We start from the raw sequence: 16625 nt of genomic DNA, 5'->3' as shown, positions 1-16625 counted from the left end.
GGCTGTCTCCATGGCAGTGTTGAAAAACATCGGTGATGCACATATGAGGAATAAAGATCCTGCTGTGACTCAGATTCGAACCGAGCTTACTGCAGCCACAACGCAGAGAACTAACCACTATATGATCACAGCACAGCACCAGGAAGCATCTGCTTTAGAGCTCTACCTCTGCTCTTTTCTCAGGAACGTCTATTTCTGTCATCTAAAGAAACATACACTTTGTTTTCTGTCTTTATTTAGAAATGCCTTCTCAGTTTATTGCCCTATTCTGCTCCTCCACTTGCTAATACAGTATGTTGCTCCTGGCAAACAAACCAAAAGGAATAAAATTAAGTTTCACTACATGGAATTTTCCAAACATGATGGCTCCTCTCTGGGGTTGCTAACACTTGCGGACTGACTATTCTCACTTCCACTTCCAGCCCATGCAGGTCTCTTGCTTAGTTTTAAAAAGCGTGGTCCTCAGACCTCCAGCGATAGAATGGAGAGGGTGTTGCTTCGAATTGAACCTTACTGGGTCCCATTTTTGGCCAAACTGGTCAGAATCTCCAGGTGCTTGGCATAGAATCTGGCATCATATCAGGTTCCAAGAGTGAGTTCAAAGGAAGGGATATGGCTCCATCCTGACCCATACGCCTGTGAATCTGGCACGCCCCTGGACTCAGCCTGCCCAACTGAGAAAATGTTCAGTGTCTCAGAGTGCTTACATCTCACTGAAACTTGTTTCTCCCAGTTTTGCCAGCTGCCCGAGGGGGAGAGGGAACAGTACTTCTTGTATGGCCTGGAAGCTCTACGGGCCGCCCGCACCCCGTCACAGACCACTCTGCCTGCGCACTGTAGAGTCAGGGTCCTGGACATGCTCTTTCCTTGGTACAGAATGATTTCCTTTCTTCTCTTTACCTGGTTAAATTCCATTCATGCTTCAGCTCTCCACTGAATTCACTGGGGAAGCTTTTCCTGAGCTCCCCTCTCCACACAACACATTCCTCTCCGTCTAAGTCAAATTTATTTTCTCTGTTCCATGACCCTGTTTTAATTTTTCTGTCAGTGTCCCCATATCAGTTTCTTATGATGTATTAGTTACTGGAGTTATTTTAAATTAATGTCAGTCTCCTCCCTCCCTCCGTCCCCTCCCCAACTGTGCTCCAAGAGGAGATAACTGTTGTGTTCAATAGTCTATCGCCAGGCTTCCACATTTAGTAAGCTCTTTATGAATATTGCTCGGGCGCACAATGAATGAATGAATGCACAGAGATTCCAGTCCAATCCTTTATGGAGGCAACTTCTCCCAACAGTATGTGGCCAGGCAAATGGCTTTATTGTGTGCAGAGGCTGTGGGTAGGAAATATCATTAGAAAATGAAGGCAAAGGAGTTCAGAATTACCTCAGCAGCTGACCATATAAAGCTTCTCAGCAGAGCCAAAATGATGTCTTTAATTTTCTGAGGTTTTCTTTATCTCCTTTCTTCTAGATCACACAAAGCCACCCTAATTACTGGCAGGTTTGCTGAAGAATTACCTGCTTCCCAGTATTAATTTGATCAGGGAAGAGAGCTAGGGATTTTCTGTCTCGAGGAAATGAGCTCAGTCTAGCTGAAGGAGAGGAAATGCTGCCTGTACAGGGAATGCAGGCTGCTTTTGTCTCAGGCCTGTTTGAGTTGGACTTCTCCTTCCTTTCTTTCCCTCAGGGACTTCCTCTCACCCTATTTAGAAAGCACCCTATTTATGGACACAAGTGCTTTTCTGCATTTTCTGCTGGGGTGTTTTGGCAATTGGACTGATTTGCATGTGCTTCTCTATAAGAAGAGAGAAAAGCCAATCCTGTGTGTTAGTCCTCGGTGTGGCACAGGCCTAGAAAATGGCCTCTCTTCTTGTGCTTTTTATTTTTGAAAGCCTTTCTGCGGATTTTGCCTGACACTTTTACTACAGTGATTCTGAGTAGGATAAGAGACAGGGTGGCCTAATCCAACCTGCTAGCTCTATGTTTATCAATGCCATGGACTTTTCTACTTCCGACTTTCCTAAATTTTCTATTAAAAATAAATTTAAAATTCTCTCTTACTCAGGGGCATAGCTCCAGCAACCCTTCCCTCTCTTTCCTATATTATTTTTAAAAAATCTCTGTAGGGGGAGTTCCCTGATGGTTCAATGGTTAGGACTCCATGCTTTCACTGCCTTGGGCCCAGGTTCAATCCCTGGTTGGGGAACTAAGATGCCATGTGGTGTGGCCAAATAATAATAGTAATAGTAATAATAATAATAACCTCTGTAGGATCTTTCCTACCAGCTTTTATTTCTTTCATCTGAAATGTTCTCTTGCTACCCTTTGAGCTACTAACATTATTATTTCCCCAAAGTGACATGTACCATATCTGGATATGCTCCCCTCACCAGCTGTCAGATAGTTTGTAAGCCTGCTGGTTTTCAGTAGGCCCCATTTCCTGCCACTTAGGCTTTATGACGCATAAGAGTCATTGGTCTGGAGTTATGCATGGCAGACAGAAACGCTCTAAGGAGACTCTTGCAAAACTCATGAAGAGTATCACACCTGGGGATTTAGAATAAGGCCAAGTCTTACTCTGATGGCAACTATCATTTATTTGAAAAGTAGCTTCTAGCATCTACTGAGCCATTTTAATTACTGAATGCCTGACAGTGGGACATAAAGCAAATATGCGCCCCAAAATATTCACCAGGAACTGGGTGTCCTATGATCTACCAAATTATAAAGATGGATATCACAGTAGCATTTCATTTTAAAATGAAATTCTATAGACAAGACCAGATCTGTGATGGTCTGAGCAAGATGTATAATGCTCAGACTCCTGTGCTGTTTCTATTGCTTTGCTACCTCTCCTTCAACTCTTTTTTATAACCTCTTGGTAAACCCCCTATGACCAGTTAACAAAGGATTAACAATCATGGCCCTGTTAGAGCGGCTTTGCAGAGCATTTTAGCACTAGTAGAATTGGATAGCTGTGCGCTACAAGTTATGCTTCCACTTAGAGATGGGAGGTCTTGAGAGAGAGTAGTGAAAAGAAATCCCCCTGTCAGCAGAATATTGGGTGGTACATCTGGTTGTCCACTTCTTATGGTAGGGAATCTGGCCTGATGCAGGAAAAGCGAGTCTATATGTATCTTTACTAATTTATAGACAGTGACTGGTGAGTTATCCAGCTAATCAAGGACATGGAAAACATGACTAGAAAATTATTATCACGAAGGTCTTGTGGAGTGTAATGTACAAGGACACAGTCAGTATATGAGTTACCCCAAAATGACCACCAGAGGGCTTCCACCATGAAGGAGGCTCTTAAGAATGGGGTAGAAATGATGATCTATCCTGTGGATATCAGTCAATCTCTTTCCCCAACCAATCAATGATTGCAAAATTGTCCATGTACAAATTTTTCAACATCTCGCTTTAACATTCCTACTCATACCTTAGACCAAAGTGTATAAGACCAGATAGTTAAGAGAAGGCAGTTATGTGTGGGTTCTGTGTTGAGGTAGCTAATATCTTGATTTATAGCTTTATCTCTTACAAATTGAGAATCTGATTGAATAAATTACATTGTGCTTTCTTGTCTTACTCAGTTGGGGCTGCTATGACAAATATTATAGGAGGGGTGGCTTAAACAACAAACATTTATTTCTCATCGTTCTGGAATCTGGGAAGTCCAAGAGCAAGGTGCCAACAGATTCCATGTCTGGTGAAGACCTGCTTCCTGGTTTGCAGGTGCTGCCACCTCTCTGTGTGCTCATGTGATTTCTTCTTTGTGGGCTCCAGGAGTGGGTGGGGAGCTCTGGTCTCTTCTCCTTCTTACAAGAGTGCTAATCCCACCATGAGGATTCTACCTTCATGACCTCATCTAAAGCCATTTACCTCCCAAGCCCCCACCAACAAATACCATCACATTGCGGGGTTAGGATTTCAATATATGAAAGGGGGGCAGGGGGCTCAAACATTCAGTCCCATAGCATTTCTTTTCTAAATTGTAACTGGAACGATACCCACCTCAAGTGCATTCATGTTACATATGTAGCCCATAAATGGTCTGTACTGAATATCTCTTCCATGTTTTCTTTAAAGCCTCATTCTCTTCTCTTTTGGGGCCTCAACTATTCACTTTGAAGCCTTCACATTATGGTACAAAACTGGAACCCAGGACTGGATAAGTGAAGTGATTACTGGATCTGGAGGACGGAGAAAAGGCCAGTGGAAGATTCTCTCTTATTCCTTATTGTTTTATATCACCTTCCATTTGCAATGATTGTGGCGTCTAAAACTCTTACAGGAGTATATGAAATTAGTAAAGGTTTTTAGAAAGTAAGTTTTCTCAGTTCTCTAAAAAGAAAACACATCCCTTTTAAATTCCCTGATGAAGGTAAAGAAACTATGTATGCTAAAGTCAGTTTTACAAATACCATCATAGACATTACTCAACACTGATATTTATATTCATGTTAGTGTATGTCATAGACATGGAGATGCAGTATCCAGATCCCCCACCAAGGAAAGACTTGCTGCCCAACTGCAGAGTGCTCTTAGTAGATAGGCAGCAGCTCTTATCTCCAGGGTTCCCCAGAGTTGCAGATCTCCACCCAACTCAAGGCACGCCCTTCCTCAGGGCAGTCATCAGTGGCAGAAGTAAAGCCTGATCCAGAGACATTTTCACCCCATGTGGGGCAACTCTGACAGGCAGTACAGGCTCCAATGCTCCCCACATGTTTGTCTGGCCTGTATCACAGTTTGACATTCTCTGTCTAATCCTAGTTCCTTCCTCCCTTCACAGATGTTGGTCCCTAATAAACATCTTGCACCCCAAACTCCATCTCAGCATCTACTTCCAGAGAACTCAACCTACATCACTATATCACCATAATTTTTTTCCTGGGTGTCTTGCATTTTATTATCACTTCATTCGACAGGGCTTCTGCAAGCAAAGACTAGGAGTAGCAAATAAATCCTGTACTGAATTATAAACTATGTTCTCAATCTTTCAGATTTTGAACCACATAATAAAGTCGATATTATTTTTTAAATTAATTTTTATTGGAGTGTAGTTGCTTTACAATGTTGTGTTAGTTTCTACTGTACAGCAAAGTGAATCATCTGTACGTATACGTATATCCACTCTTTTTTGCATTTCCTTCCCATTTAGGTCACCAGAGCATTAAGTAGAGTTCCCTGAGCTATACTGTAGGTTCTCATTAGTTATCTATTTTATACGTAGTATCAATAGTATATATATGTCAATCCCAATCTCCCAATTCATGACTCCCCCACCCAGTCAATACTGTTTTTATGGTGTCTTTTTTAAAAAGTGGGTTGGATTCCACAGCTTTTTCTATCTAGCTAATCTGTATTATCAAATTTATTATCTCAGAGATCAGGGTTGCTATTGCTTTTGATTACTTATACACATTAATTTACACACCCGAAGTCCTATATTATGGTGTCCTCCCCCCCACCCCCCTTTAAGTTCAACGCCTAATGGGCCTTCTGGCTGTGCCCAAGAAAAACACATTTTCTGTCCTAAGGCTTTTGCATTTTCAGTTCCCTCTACTTGAAATACTCTTCCTCTAGTATCTGTCTCGTTTTTTTAATTTATGTAGGTCTCTGAGCAAGTAATACTTTTAAGAGGTAATCTCCATTTACCCCCTATCTAAAATGAGTCCCCATAATGCTCTATGGCTTATCTCCTCCCTATGTTTTTCACAGGATGTGTATCATCTTACATATTATATATTCACATGTTTATTTATGGCTCCCTCACCTAGAGTAAATTCCAGGGAGGTAGATTTTCTAGGTTTGAATTGACTGTTGTATCCTGAGTTACTACAAGAGTGCGTTAAATGAACACGAGTCCCAAAGAAATAGGACCAAGGATTTACTAGTATGGGATTGAATAAGTTCTGAATATTTTTAATCGACAAACTCTAGTTCCCATTAGAATTAAATCCTAAAGAAAATGTAAACGGTTGCTGAGTGGAATTTTAAGAATTTCATCATCTGATGAAACTATCCTTTAGTTAGGTCACTTAACCAGGATGCTCTTTCAAAGGACTTTTCTAAACAGTACATTCAGAATTGCTAAGTTTCCTAAAAGTAATCAGTGCATCCGTATTTTGGCTGCCTAAGGACACTGCTTCTAGATAACATTAGTTTTATTAACTGGACTTCAGGTACTTGCCTATCGGATTCATCTCCCAACTTCTGAACAAGCCTCTCCTGCACATACTAGTCCATGTGAATCTGCAAGTAGTCCTTTCAGTTCAGACCACGTGCCGAATTGGAGTTGCGCTCCACCCCCTCAAGAGAACAGAAGCACTTTATAATCTTATCATTCAAAACACAGGATTGTGTGTACCAGCTTTCTCTTTGACAGTGTAGGTGGCTCTGAAAAGAGCCTTTGTATTCCAGCTTTTCTCACCTTGTTACTTATTTGGTCTTATGATGGCTCTCGGTCTTCTTGGGCAGCAGCACGGCCTGGATGTTGGGCAGGACGCCGCCCTGCGCGATGGTGACTTTGCCGAGCAGCTTGTTGAGCTCCTCGTCGTTGCGGATGGCCAACTGCAAGTGGCGCGGGATGATACGCGTCTTCTTGTTGTCGCGGGCCGCGTTGCCTGCCAGCTCCAGGATCTCGGCCGTCAGGTACTCCAGCACCGCCGCCAAGTACACCGGCGCGCCGGCCCCGACCCGCTCGGCGTAGTTACCCTTGCGGAGCAGGCGGTGCACTCGGCCCACGGGGAACTGAAGCCCGGCCCGCGAAGACCGAGTCTTAGCCTTAGCGCGAGCCTTACCTCCTTGTTTGCCTCGTCCGGACATAACGAGCTCAGCAATGTCACCTCAAATAGCTACTGAAGGGAAAGTGCAAGGACAGCGCTTTTTATAACCCTTATTGGGCGCGAAAAAGAAGGTATGTCATTGGTTAGGATGTGGCTTCATTTTAACCAATGGAAAGGTGAAATTGGGATTCTTGCGTTCTGATTGGGCAGAACTAATTTCTGACGGTTTCTTGGACAGCCACCAATCAGACATAGGACTTCGACTTACCTTATTTGCATAAGAGGTTCTATATAAATGAGGTACTTTGCGCATTTACTAATTTTTGTCGCTGTACGTTGCTTGTCTTTATAGATCATGCCTGAGCTGGCGAAGTCCGCTCTGGCCCCGAAGAAGGGCTCTAAGAAGGCGGTGACCAAAGCGCAGAAGAAGGATGGCAAGAAACGGAAGCGCAGCCGCAAGGAAAGCTACTCCGTGTACGTGTACAAGGTGCTGAAGCAGGTCCACCCGGACACCGGTATCTCGTCTAAGGCTATGGGCATCATGAACTCGTTCGTCAATGACATCTTTGAGCGCATCGCGGGCGAGGCGTCGCGCCTGGCGCATTACAACAAACGCTCGACCATCACCTCCAGGGAGATCCAGACGGCCGTACGTCTGCTGCTGCCCGGGGAACTGGCCAAGCACGCCGTGTCCGAGGGTACCAAGGCTGTCACCAAGTACACCAGCGCCAAGTAAATTTGTCAAGTAACTTTTAGATCTAACCCCAAAGGCTCTTTTAAGAGCCACTAAGTTGTCAGTATTAGAGCTGAAAATACGAACTCTGAATTTAGGTTTAAGTTCTAGCGATAACGTGAGGTATTGAGAATTCCATTGTACTGAATCACACGTACTGTGGTCGTAAATTGCCTCTGAATAGAAGGAAACCAATTATACTACCAAGTGCTTCAGTAACACGGCCCTTAGATCTGGTAAGTTAACACGTGAACACAAAGAGAATCATTATTGTTTCGGGGGTCTTCTGTGTGAAGTACAGTGGCTTCCTGTTGAAGCCTTAACAGCCTCTGTCACGTGTCCTTTTTTTCTCCACCACCAGTGTTCTAATGTGCATTTATGTGTTAGTAAACTTGGTCTCCAATGACCTCCTAAAATGCAGCCTTTTAACTCAGCAGTTATCTCGTCCAGCCCATTTGGGGTCAGGACAATGCTAGAACTGTGCGCCGCCCCCCCCACTCTCACCCCCAGCCAGGAGGAATAAAGTCTGCAAGGCAAAGAGAAACATGTCTTCAGAGTAAAGATATGTAATATGAGGGCTCACAAAAAAGATCTTATGTGGCCAATTTACTAGTTTTTAAAAAACATACGGCTAGAGAAACAAGTAACAGATGGGTGGTAAAATGGGGAAAAATAAGGTCATATCCCTCACCCGACATTAAGAAATATAAAGGACTGGAGGGAGATTTTAGAGTTGGGCCTGAGTCCGGGCCTCTGGTCTCATAAAACTCAGGCCTCCAGACAAATCCAAGCCGCAGCCGAGAAGCTAATTGGAGGCCTCACCCGTGCCCGGGGGAATCTTGCCCCGCGATCACTACTGTGCTCAGTCCATTTTCCACACCCTAGAGTTAACTATGTGAACTGCCTTGAGCGATCCACTTTAAATGGTTTAAGACACCAGCGTACAGACGGATTGTTACTTTAGCCCTTTCCTTGAAAACTTGGGGGCCCTAAAAAGGGCCTTTTTAATAAACAAACAGGATCAAATTTTTTCTTTTAGCCGCCGAAGCCGTAGAGGGTGCGTCCTTGGCGCTTGAGCGCGTACACTACGTCCATGGCCGTGACCGTCTTGCGCTTGGCGTGCTCGGTGTAGGTGACGGCGTCCCGGATCACGTTCTCCAAGAACACCTTCAGCACCCCACGGGTCTCCTCGTAGATGAGACCAGAGATGCGCTTGACACCTCCACGCCGGGCCAGGCGGCGGATGGCGGGCTTGGTGATGCCCTGGATATTATCGCGCAGAACTTTGCGGTGGCGCTTGGCGCCCCCTTTCCCCAAACCTTTCCCCCCCTTACCACGTCCGGACATTCTCAGGAAATGAGCGGAAAACTGCACTCAGCTTGTTGCAGCTCCTTTTAAAAAGTAACCTCTGCGGACCAGAGTGAAAACCAAAAGAGCTGTGGCGGGAATCCCTCTGGGTTGGGGGAGGGGACCTAAAGATCTATAGGAACAAGTCGGCCGTACTACTCCCGTTTGTTCTCTTTCAGTTAATTCTTTTGATTCCTCAAGACCTAGGCTATTTTTCTCCCCTTTTCTCATTTAATTTGTTTCGCTCCTCATCCTCGTTAAGCAACAAAACTTTAACATTGTAGATGATACATAAAATAGCACAGAGAAGAAAATATTCTGCTTTTATCTCTACCTATATACATGTGTCTTCTTTCTCTACCAGTATTTGCATACGGTTAATACCATTTTGTGAAGTTTTTCTTCTAATATATGGGGGAAATATACTACCTAGAAATAGAGCAAGATGGGCTAATAAAATAGAGAATTTCAAGATCTTCCAGGTATATTGCTAAATTCTCTTCCACCAAATGTGTGTCAATTTCCATTTTTAATATAAATTCCTATTATTATTTTACTGATAATGGGTTGAATCATTAAAAAAATTTAACTCTATAATAATCCAGATTTGGTTTCTTGTATAGAGAATTAACTTTTAAAAAATTAACCAGCTGGCTCATCAGTATAACATAGTAAATATTTTCTCCACTTATTTGAGGAACTTAATTGATCGTTTATTGAATATTTCACTTAAAATTATTTCTTGAGTTTTTATTCTGCTGATCAGTCTATGTATAGTGCTCTAGCATTTAATTATTTGTAATGTTGAAAAATAAGTATTTGCCAGTGAATTCATACCTCATAATTATTTATTTCAAATTAATTTCTACTATTATAGAAAAATAAATCATTTTATCTAGCTGCAACAAAGTAGTTATTTTAGTACTCTTAACTGTATTAAATCTATACAATTTATTAGGGTAAATTTGTTATTTTTGAAGTACTGTGTCCTCCTAACCTGCAAAATACTGAATCTGGGTCTTTAAATGTCTCAGTAGATTTTTTTTCTAGGTAACATATAATTAAAATTTTTTTTAACTTTCATTAATTAGAAGAGCAGTTAATTTGTCATTAGTGAACAAGTAGAAAATTCAAATGCAGAGAAAAGAAAGTCTATCTTTGTCTTTCTAAGAAAGCCTTTATTAAACGAATGATTATATATTTCAAACATTCTTGGATGTATATACTTAATTTAAAAAATATATACTATTTTACTATTGCTTAAATTCTGAGAAATTTTAATCCCTTCTTTCAGCATTAGCATATAATCCCATTGTTATTCAATGATTTTCTTTCACTTTCCTTTATTTCAATGAGAGTTACTTTTAGCAAGGTTGCAATACAGTATTTTCAAAGTACTCCTATAAACTATAAATTTCATAAAATAAATAAAAACCTTTGCAAAAACGAAACTGATTCAACCAACAGGAACAAAATTCAGTATATGTTACAGAGATGGGTATATATCCAGCATAATTTAACAAGTTAATTTAAGGGCAAATACAAGTTGAAAATAAGAGGCTTAATTCTCCTCGAGGGTCCCTTTCCTTTCCTTTTTCTCTTTCAAAATTTCTTTCTCTGTCCTTTCCAAATGTACGTAAAATGGCTAAAAAAGCCCTTTGCCAGCCTCTTAACTCAGGAAAGTTTCCTCAAGGAGCTTAGAGTCCTCTCTTTAATCATCAAGGAAAATAGTACTCTTTTTCCCAGTTTCCTGACTCCAGATTGCAAAACCTACCTAATGTAATGGGTAGTATCTACTTACCTATATAAAAGAGTGAGATTTTTTTCTCTATCTTTGCAATCTCTTTAAAAGATTGCCCGTGTAGAGCATAATATTTTGAATAAGCATTAAGCTTATTCAATAATAAACTTTCTCTTCTTTTGTTTTACATTATATTTCCCCAACATTAGTTAACTGGAATATATTTTACAGACCCTTCTCTACTTTTTAAAAAAAATATTTATTTATTTATTTGGCTGAGCCAGGTCTTATGCGGACCTTCGTTGCAGCCTGCGGGGTCTTTAGCTGCGGCATGCAGGGCTGGAACCCAGGCCCTTTGCATTGTGAGCGTGGAGTCTTAACCACTGGACCAACAGGGGAGGCCCCCTTCTCTACTTTAAAAATGGGTAAAATGCCCACCAACTACTAGCCTCCCTTCCTATCTGATTTCATGAGTTTTTGCATAACAACTAGTGATTATAAGACTAGCAATGGATGGATATCTGAAAAGTTTGTCAGATTGTTTATAATTTCTGAAATTGATAAGCAAAGGTTTATTGTTCTATAAACATACAATATATTATTTTATAAAAATACAATGCTCTTCGGGCCGTTTTCTAACATAGTAACTGACTTAATATGTCGAGATGAACAGTTCAAATCAAATATTTTCTTTGTGGCTTTATGTTCTTTCACTGTTGAAGGGCAGCTGAATATGTCACCCCAAAGTATGCCTCTTTGTCATAAGGGTTATTTTGAACTAATTATTTTTGAGAAACAGCATAGACAGGTGAATCTCTGAAAACAGAAGTTACCTTTTTGTTAGAGACACATATTTATAGAAGAAAGCTACATTTGTGTCTCCCTCTGTATACTATGAAGAGAAGGATGATCCGAAATCATGAAAAAGATCTTGTGGGAGAAGGCACCCACTTTAACCTGCATAACAAACCCTTGTTTATTATGCGTTTTTCTGATAATGTGTCCCCCCTCCCCTACACAACTTTCTTTTGTCTTTAGCTAAAGATGGTGTGTAAGGTGGTGGCTTGGGCCATCTTGAGGAGTTTACTCATTTTTCCTGTGTCTCTCCTGTATACATGAGGTTTACATGTTAATATAATTTTGGTGGTTTTTCTCTTTTTAATTTGTCTTTTATTCTAGGTAGTCTCAGCCAAGAATTCAAAAGGAAATTTCTTTTTCCTACACAGTACAAATCAAATCCAGCAGCAAACTATTGGTTACACTTGTGAAATATATCCTATACCTAACCATTGTCTATTACCCCAATTTAAGCCAAACCACCATTATCTCTCAAAAAGACCACTGCAATAGCTTCCTAATTTATCTCATTACTTCTAAACTTTGTATTCACCATACAGTTGCCTTAGTGAACTTTCACAAGAAATGTAAATCAGGTTATGCCATTCCTCTGTTCAAAACTCTTAGAATGATTTGCAGAAACTTACAGCATGGCATATAAAACCCTACATGATCATAAAGCCCTACATGATCTGACCTCTGCCTATCTCTGTGAACTCACTTTCTACCCTTGCTTTCTCTGCTCTTGATCTTCCTTAAATATTCTTGATCTTAAACTTGATCTTTAACTTTCTATCTCAAAATGCCCAAATAGATGGGCAAATGCCCAAATAGTTTGGGCAGAATAGATGCCCAAACTGACTGTAATGGATATACAAATGTCTACAAATATAAGAAAAAAATGTTCAATTACATTATTAACCCACAACATTGGATTTAAATTTTAAAAAAAAAACCCTTAAAAGAATTGTAATGCGAGAGTTTTAATTTGCTTTAAAACTTTTGTTTAGAAATATTCTCTGTGTATCATTTAAAATATAATGCATGAGTTCAGATTTTTTATATTAATACAGACAACAGTATACATCAACAAAATATTAGTATTTGGTGTTGAAGGGGAGCAGACTAGGCCACCCCAAAATACACCATTTAGCATAAGGATTATTTCGCTGAACTGAGGCGTTTGAGATGAAGCAGATCCAAGAAAATCTTCTTGCTTTCCTTCTGTTTCCCTAAAAGCAGGACACAGATTTACAGAGATGTCCCTCCTCCTCTCTTTCCCAGGAAGAACAAAGGTTAATCCTAGTAAACAACTTTAGACCCTTATCAATGGAGAAGGCATCAAATTAAATATGCCTAACAAAGTTTACCCTTGTTTCCCTGGTAACGTCCCCCGTACCTGACCTCCCTACATCTCCATCTTTAGCGGCAGATGGTATGTAAGCTGGAGTTCTTTTTATTTGTTTTGTTTTGTTTTTTGGCTGCACCTCACAGCTTGCGGGATCTTAATTCCCTGACTAGGGATTGAACTCGAGACCTTGGCAGTGAAAGCCACCAGGGAATTCCCTGGAATTCTAAGGCACCTCTAGAGGTACTCATTTTTCCCTGGGTTTCTCCCATGTATAGATGAGGTATAGTTGTTAAGAAACTTGTTTTTCTCTTTCGAATTTGGCTTTTATTACAGGGCTTGTTACCCGAAAACTGGGTTCGCCTCTTGGTGGGTGTCGCACCAAAAGACAGAACCAAGCCAAAGATCAGGAGAAGGAAGAAAGAATTTATTACTACTTGCAGCAAGTAAGGAGAACACCGGGGATCTTCCCAAAGCAGTGTCTCCCTGAACAGCAAAACTGGGGAAGTTTTAAGCTAAGGGTACATGCATATTCATGAAGGGGCTCGAGCAGATAATTCAGCACAGAATTGGGGCAAAGGTTGACGGAGTCCAAGCTTTAGTTGATCTGAAGTCACTAAGGGGCAAAATTATCATTCCATTCTCCACCTAGGTGGGGGCCTTAGTTCCTGCAGAACTCAAAGACTGTATCAGATTTTTATCTATATCCCTTGAGGAGGAACTAGGGCTTTTATTGTTGAACTATTGTTTCTTGACTGCTTTTCCTTTGTTCCTGCACTCCCTTACTTTCCTTAAGATCATTGATTACTGAGACACGTTCAAGGGCAAGCATTAGATCACGCTTAGATCACAAAATGGCTTAGGCCAAAATGGCTTCTCTTATGTAAATAAAGCCATTCCTGGGAATTACCCGGTGGTCCAGTGGTTAGGATTCCACGCTTTCACTGCCAAGAGCCCGGGTTCAATCCCTGGTCAGGTGCGGGGACCCCCTAATCTATCTGCTTACAGGCTCTCAGCCAAAAACTCGGAAGGGTGGAGGAAAAAGTATGTTTTTTCCCTACAATTGGAAGACATATTTAAAGACAGAACAATTGAATAATGAATGAAATCATTTGGGTTACATAACTTCTAAAAAGCCTATGAAAAGTCAAATATTTTACTGTTTTTTGATGGGTCATTTGAGTGTCTAGCATTGTTAGATATTGTTGTTGGCATTTCTTTTTATTTCAAGAAGTCTTATTTATACTAGGATTGGAAGAAGTTCTATTTTAAGTACAAAAAACAAAGACAATAAAAGGGTATGAATAATTATATGAGATATTAGAAGACTTAAGTGCTAAAGAAATTCCAGCTATGAAGAGGCAGTTTCAGTGAAAAATCATAATTAAGTTGCAAAAGAATGGGTTAGATTGACCAAATCTTACAGCAACGGTTTTTCACCTGGGATCCATATATGCCACAATGCCTCTGAGGATAAAAATCAGCAGAATGTGGATGGGGCGGTGGCGGTAGTGGTGAGGGGGGAAGTCCATGAGTTTAGAAGGAGAAAAATATATATTTTAATTAACCTTTAACTGAACATTGGCATTTCACTTTATTATGAATTTAGGCCTCAAACCTCAGTACCTGTTACTTTGTTACCCAGTGGAAATCACAGATGTTTCATTTTTCATAACAATTGCTGCGTTATCTTAAACCATCTTTTATACTTATCTTATTACTGATGGCAGTTAGGCTCCCCAAAAGATTGTGTTATGTACTGTGTTAATTATATAAGTGCATATGTCACTCTATCAAATTTACTTTTAAAAATACTTTGATAACTGTAATGTAATAAATTTTTTTTCAACTTTTGCATTTTGTACACTTAAAACATTATTCTGAGAAGTTTCCACTTAGTCACCACACAGCCAAAGGTGTTCATGATATTCAAGAAAAAAAAAGTTAACGTCTTTTATTTTGAGATGACATCAATTCAAAGAGTTCAGTGAGTGGAGAGTAAGAGGCTAGATTCTGCGACCTAGGCAGTAAAAACCATTGGCAGGGGTATTCCTTATTTGGTTACAGCAACAGAAGTTACTTGTCATGTCACATCAAGTAACTCTTTCAAAGGTAACCCTATCAGCTTTGCTGACTTGGTTTCTGTCAGGAGCCCACAACACACTACATTTCTCCACTACTTACCAACTACTATGTCGAACCATATCATAATCCTCTATATTATTTTCCTTACCCCACACTTACTTTAAGTCTACGAGGCAGAAGTTTAAGTCTGCGTGATTGGCAACACTTTACATTTCAATAGCAATAGTTATGGAAAACATTTCCTCAAATGTCTTGATAGGTTTAAAGTTGGTTAGAAATAACTAACCTGTCAAGTTCTCCTGAGGCAACAGCATTTGAGATTTAGGCCGCAACCCAAATATGAGAAACCTTTCTCGTGCTCCAGAGTGGTGTCACATCTACAGATGTAATCCCAATATTTTAACGTAGCAACATTGCCTCGTGGCACATGTACTGTTAGGGAAAACGTATGTGGCTGACAGTATTTGGGTGAGGGAGACTATCGTGCCACGAAGCTCTCCGTTGATCTGTAGGGGAACTGGATGTCCTTGGGCATGATGGTGACGCGCTTGGCGTGGATAGCACACAGGTTGGTGTCCTCGAAGAGCCCCACCAGGTAGGCCTCGCACGCCTCCTGCAGCGCCATCACGGCCGAGCTCTGGAAGCGCAGGTCGGTCTTGAAGTCCTGCGCGATCTCGCGCACCAGGCGCTGGAACGGCAGCTTGCGGATCAGCAGCTCCGTGGACTTCTGGTAGCGGCGGATCTCGCGCAGGGCCACCGTGCCGGGCCGGTAGCGGTGCGGCTTCTTCACGCCGCCCGTGGCCGGCGCGCTGCCGCAGGCCGCCTGGTCAGGCCCTTGCTGCACCGTCTGCTAAATTCGAGTCAGGGTAGTGCTTCTTTTGTACCAAAATATCTCAGAAACTGATGCTAATGGTTACCCGTGGACGCACACCTATTAAGGATTAGCGATAAAATCCTAAGTCCGTAGATAATCACTGCAGCGAACTTTCTTTAAAACGTGATAAAATGTTTTTCTTACTTTGCTTTCAACAAAGCAGAGGATGGGAAAGTGACTCAGGCTTTTATTAAATCTCACTACCCCTTTTCATCGTCCAACGTAACAAATGTTAAAACTCTTTTACAGAAAATATGGGTGGCCCTGAGAAGAGCCTTTGGTTTGAATTTATCCGAGCTGCTATAATCTAGGCAATTACTTGCCCTTGGCCTTGTGGTGGCTCTCGGTCTTTTTGGGCAGCAGCACGGCCTGGATATTGGGCAGTACGCCACCCTGAGCGATGGTGACTTTGCCGAGCAGCTTGTTGAGCTCCTCGTCGTTGCGGATGGCCAGCTGCAAGTGGCGCGGGATGATACGCGTCTTCTTGTTGTCGCGAGCCGCGTTGCCCGCCAGCTCCAGGATCTCCGCGGTCAGGTACTCCAGCACTGCCGCCAGGTACACCGGCGCGCCGGCCCCGACCCGCTCGGCGTAGTTACCCTTGCGGAGCAGGCGGTGCACTCGGCCCACGGGAAACTGCAGCCCCGCCCGTGAAGAGCGGGTCTTGGCCTTGGCGCGAGCTTTCCCGCCTTGCTTGCCTCGTCCAGACATCATGAAACCAACAACACCACCTCAGAAGTCTTTCAGAACGAAAGCCTAGGGGCAGCACTTCTTATAACCCTTATTGGGCGCGATAAAAGAGGTATGTCATTGGTTAGGATTGTGGCTTCATTTTAACCAATGGAAAGGCGGCATTAGGATTCTTGCGTTGT

At 41.7% G+C, this 16625-nt stretch overlaps 5 protein-coding genes across 5 annotated transcripts; 1 reads left to right on the top strand and 4 right to left on the bottom strand.

Moving 5' to 3' along the window:
• Positions 1 to 6409: 6409 nt before the first annotated feature.
• Positions 6410 to 6847, bottom strand: LOC132432733 (histone H2A type 1-J). Its single transcript, XM_060023481.1, has one exon. The coding sequence runs from the start codon at positions 6829 to 6831 to the stop codon at positions 6445 to 6447; it is 387 nt and encodes a 128-aa protein (XP_059879464.1). The 5' UTR covers positions 6832 to 6847; the 3' UTR covers positions 6410 to 6444.
• Positions 6848 to 7131: 284 nt separating this feature from the next.
• LOC132432746 (histone H2B type 1-K-like) lies at positions 7132 to 7573 on the top strand. The gene has a single exon (XM_060023497.1). It carries the CDS (start codon positions 7147 to 7149, stop codon positions 7525 to 7527), a length of 381 nt encoding a protein of 126 aa, XP_059879480.1. The 5' UTR covers positions 7132 to 7146; the 3' UTR covers positions 7528 to 7573.
• Positions 7574 to 8056: 483 nt separating this feature from the next.
• On the bottom strand, positions 8057 to 9217 carry LOC132432757 (histone H4). Its single transcript, XM_060023509.1, has one exon. It carries the CDS (start codon positions 8869 to 8871, stop codon positions 8560 to 8562), a length of 312 nt encoding a protein of 103 aa, XP_059879492.1. The 5' UTR covers positions 8872 to 9217; the 3' UTR covers positions 8057 to 8559.
• Positions 9218 to 15360: 6143 nt separating this feature from the next.
• Positions 15361 to 15970, bottom strand: LOC132432956 (histone H3.1-like). The gene is made up of 3 exons (XM_060023812.1): positions 15961 to 15970; positions 15800 to 15813; positions 15361 to 15729 (listed from the first exon to the last, which is right to left on the bottom strand). Exons 1-3 carry the CDS (start codon positions 15968 to 15970, stop codon positions 15361 to 15363), a joined length of 393 nt encoding a protein of 130 aa, XP_059879795.1.
• On the bottom strand, positions 15945 to 16483 carry LOC132432724 (histone H2A type 1-like). Its single transcript, XM_060023470.1, has one exon. It carries the CDS (start codon positions 16465 to 16467, stop codon positions 16072 to 16074), a length of 396 nt encoding a protein of 131 aa, XP_059879453.1. The 5' UTR covers positions 16468 to 16483; the 3' UTR covers positions 15945 to 16071.
• Positions 16484 to 16625: the final 142 nt, after the last annotated feature.

The sequence above is a fragment of the Delphinus delphis genome, chromosome 10, assembly GCF_949987515.2.
Source record: "Delphinus delphis chromosome 10, mDelDel1.2, whole genome shotgun sequence".
NCBI lineage: Eukaryota > Metazoa > Chordata > Mammalia > Artiodactyla > Delphinidae > Delphinus > Delphinus delphis.
The sequence above is the reverse complement of the archived record's forward strand: the minus strand, read 5'-3'. Positions and strand labels throughout refer to the sequence as shown.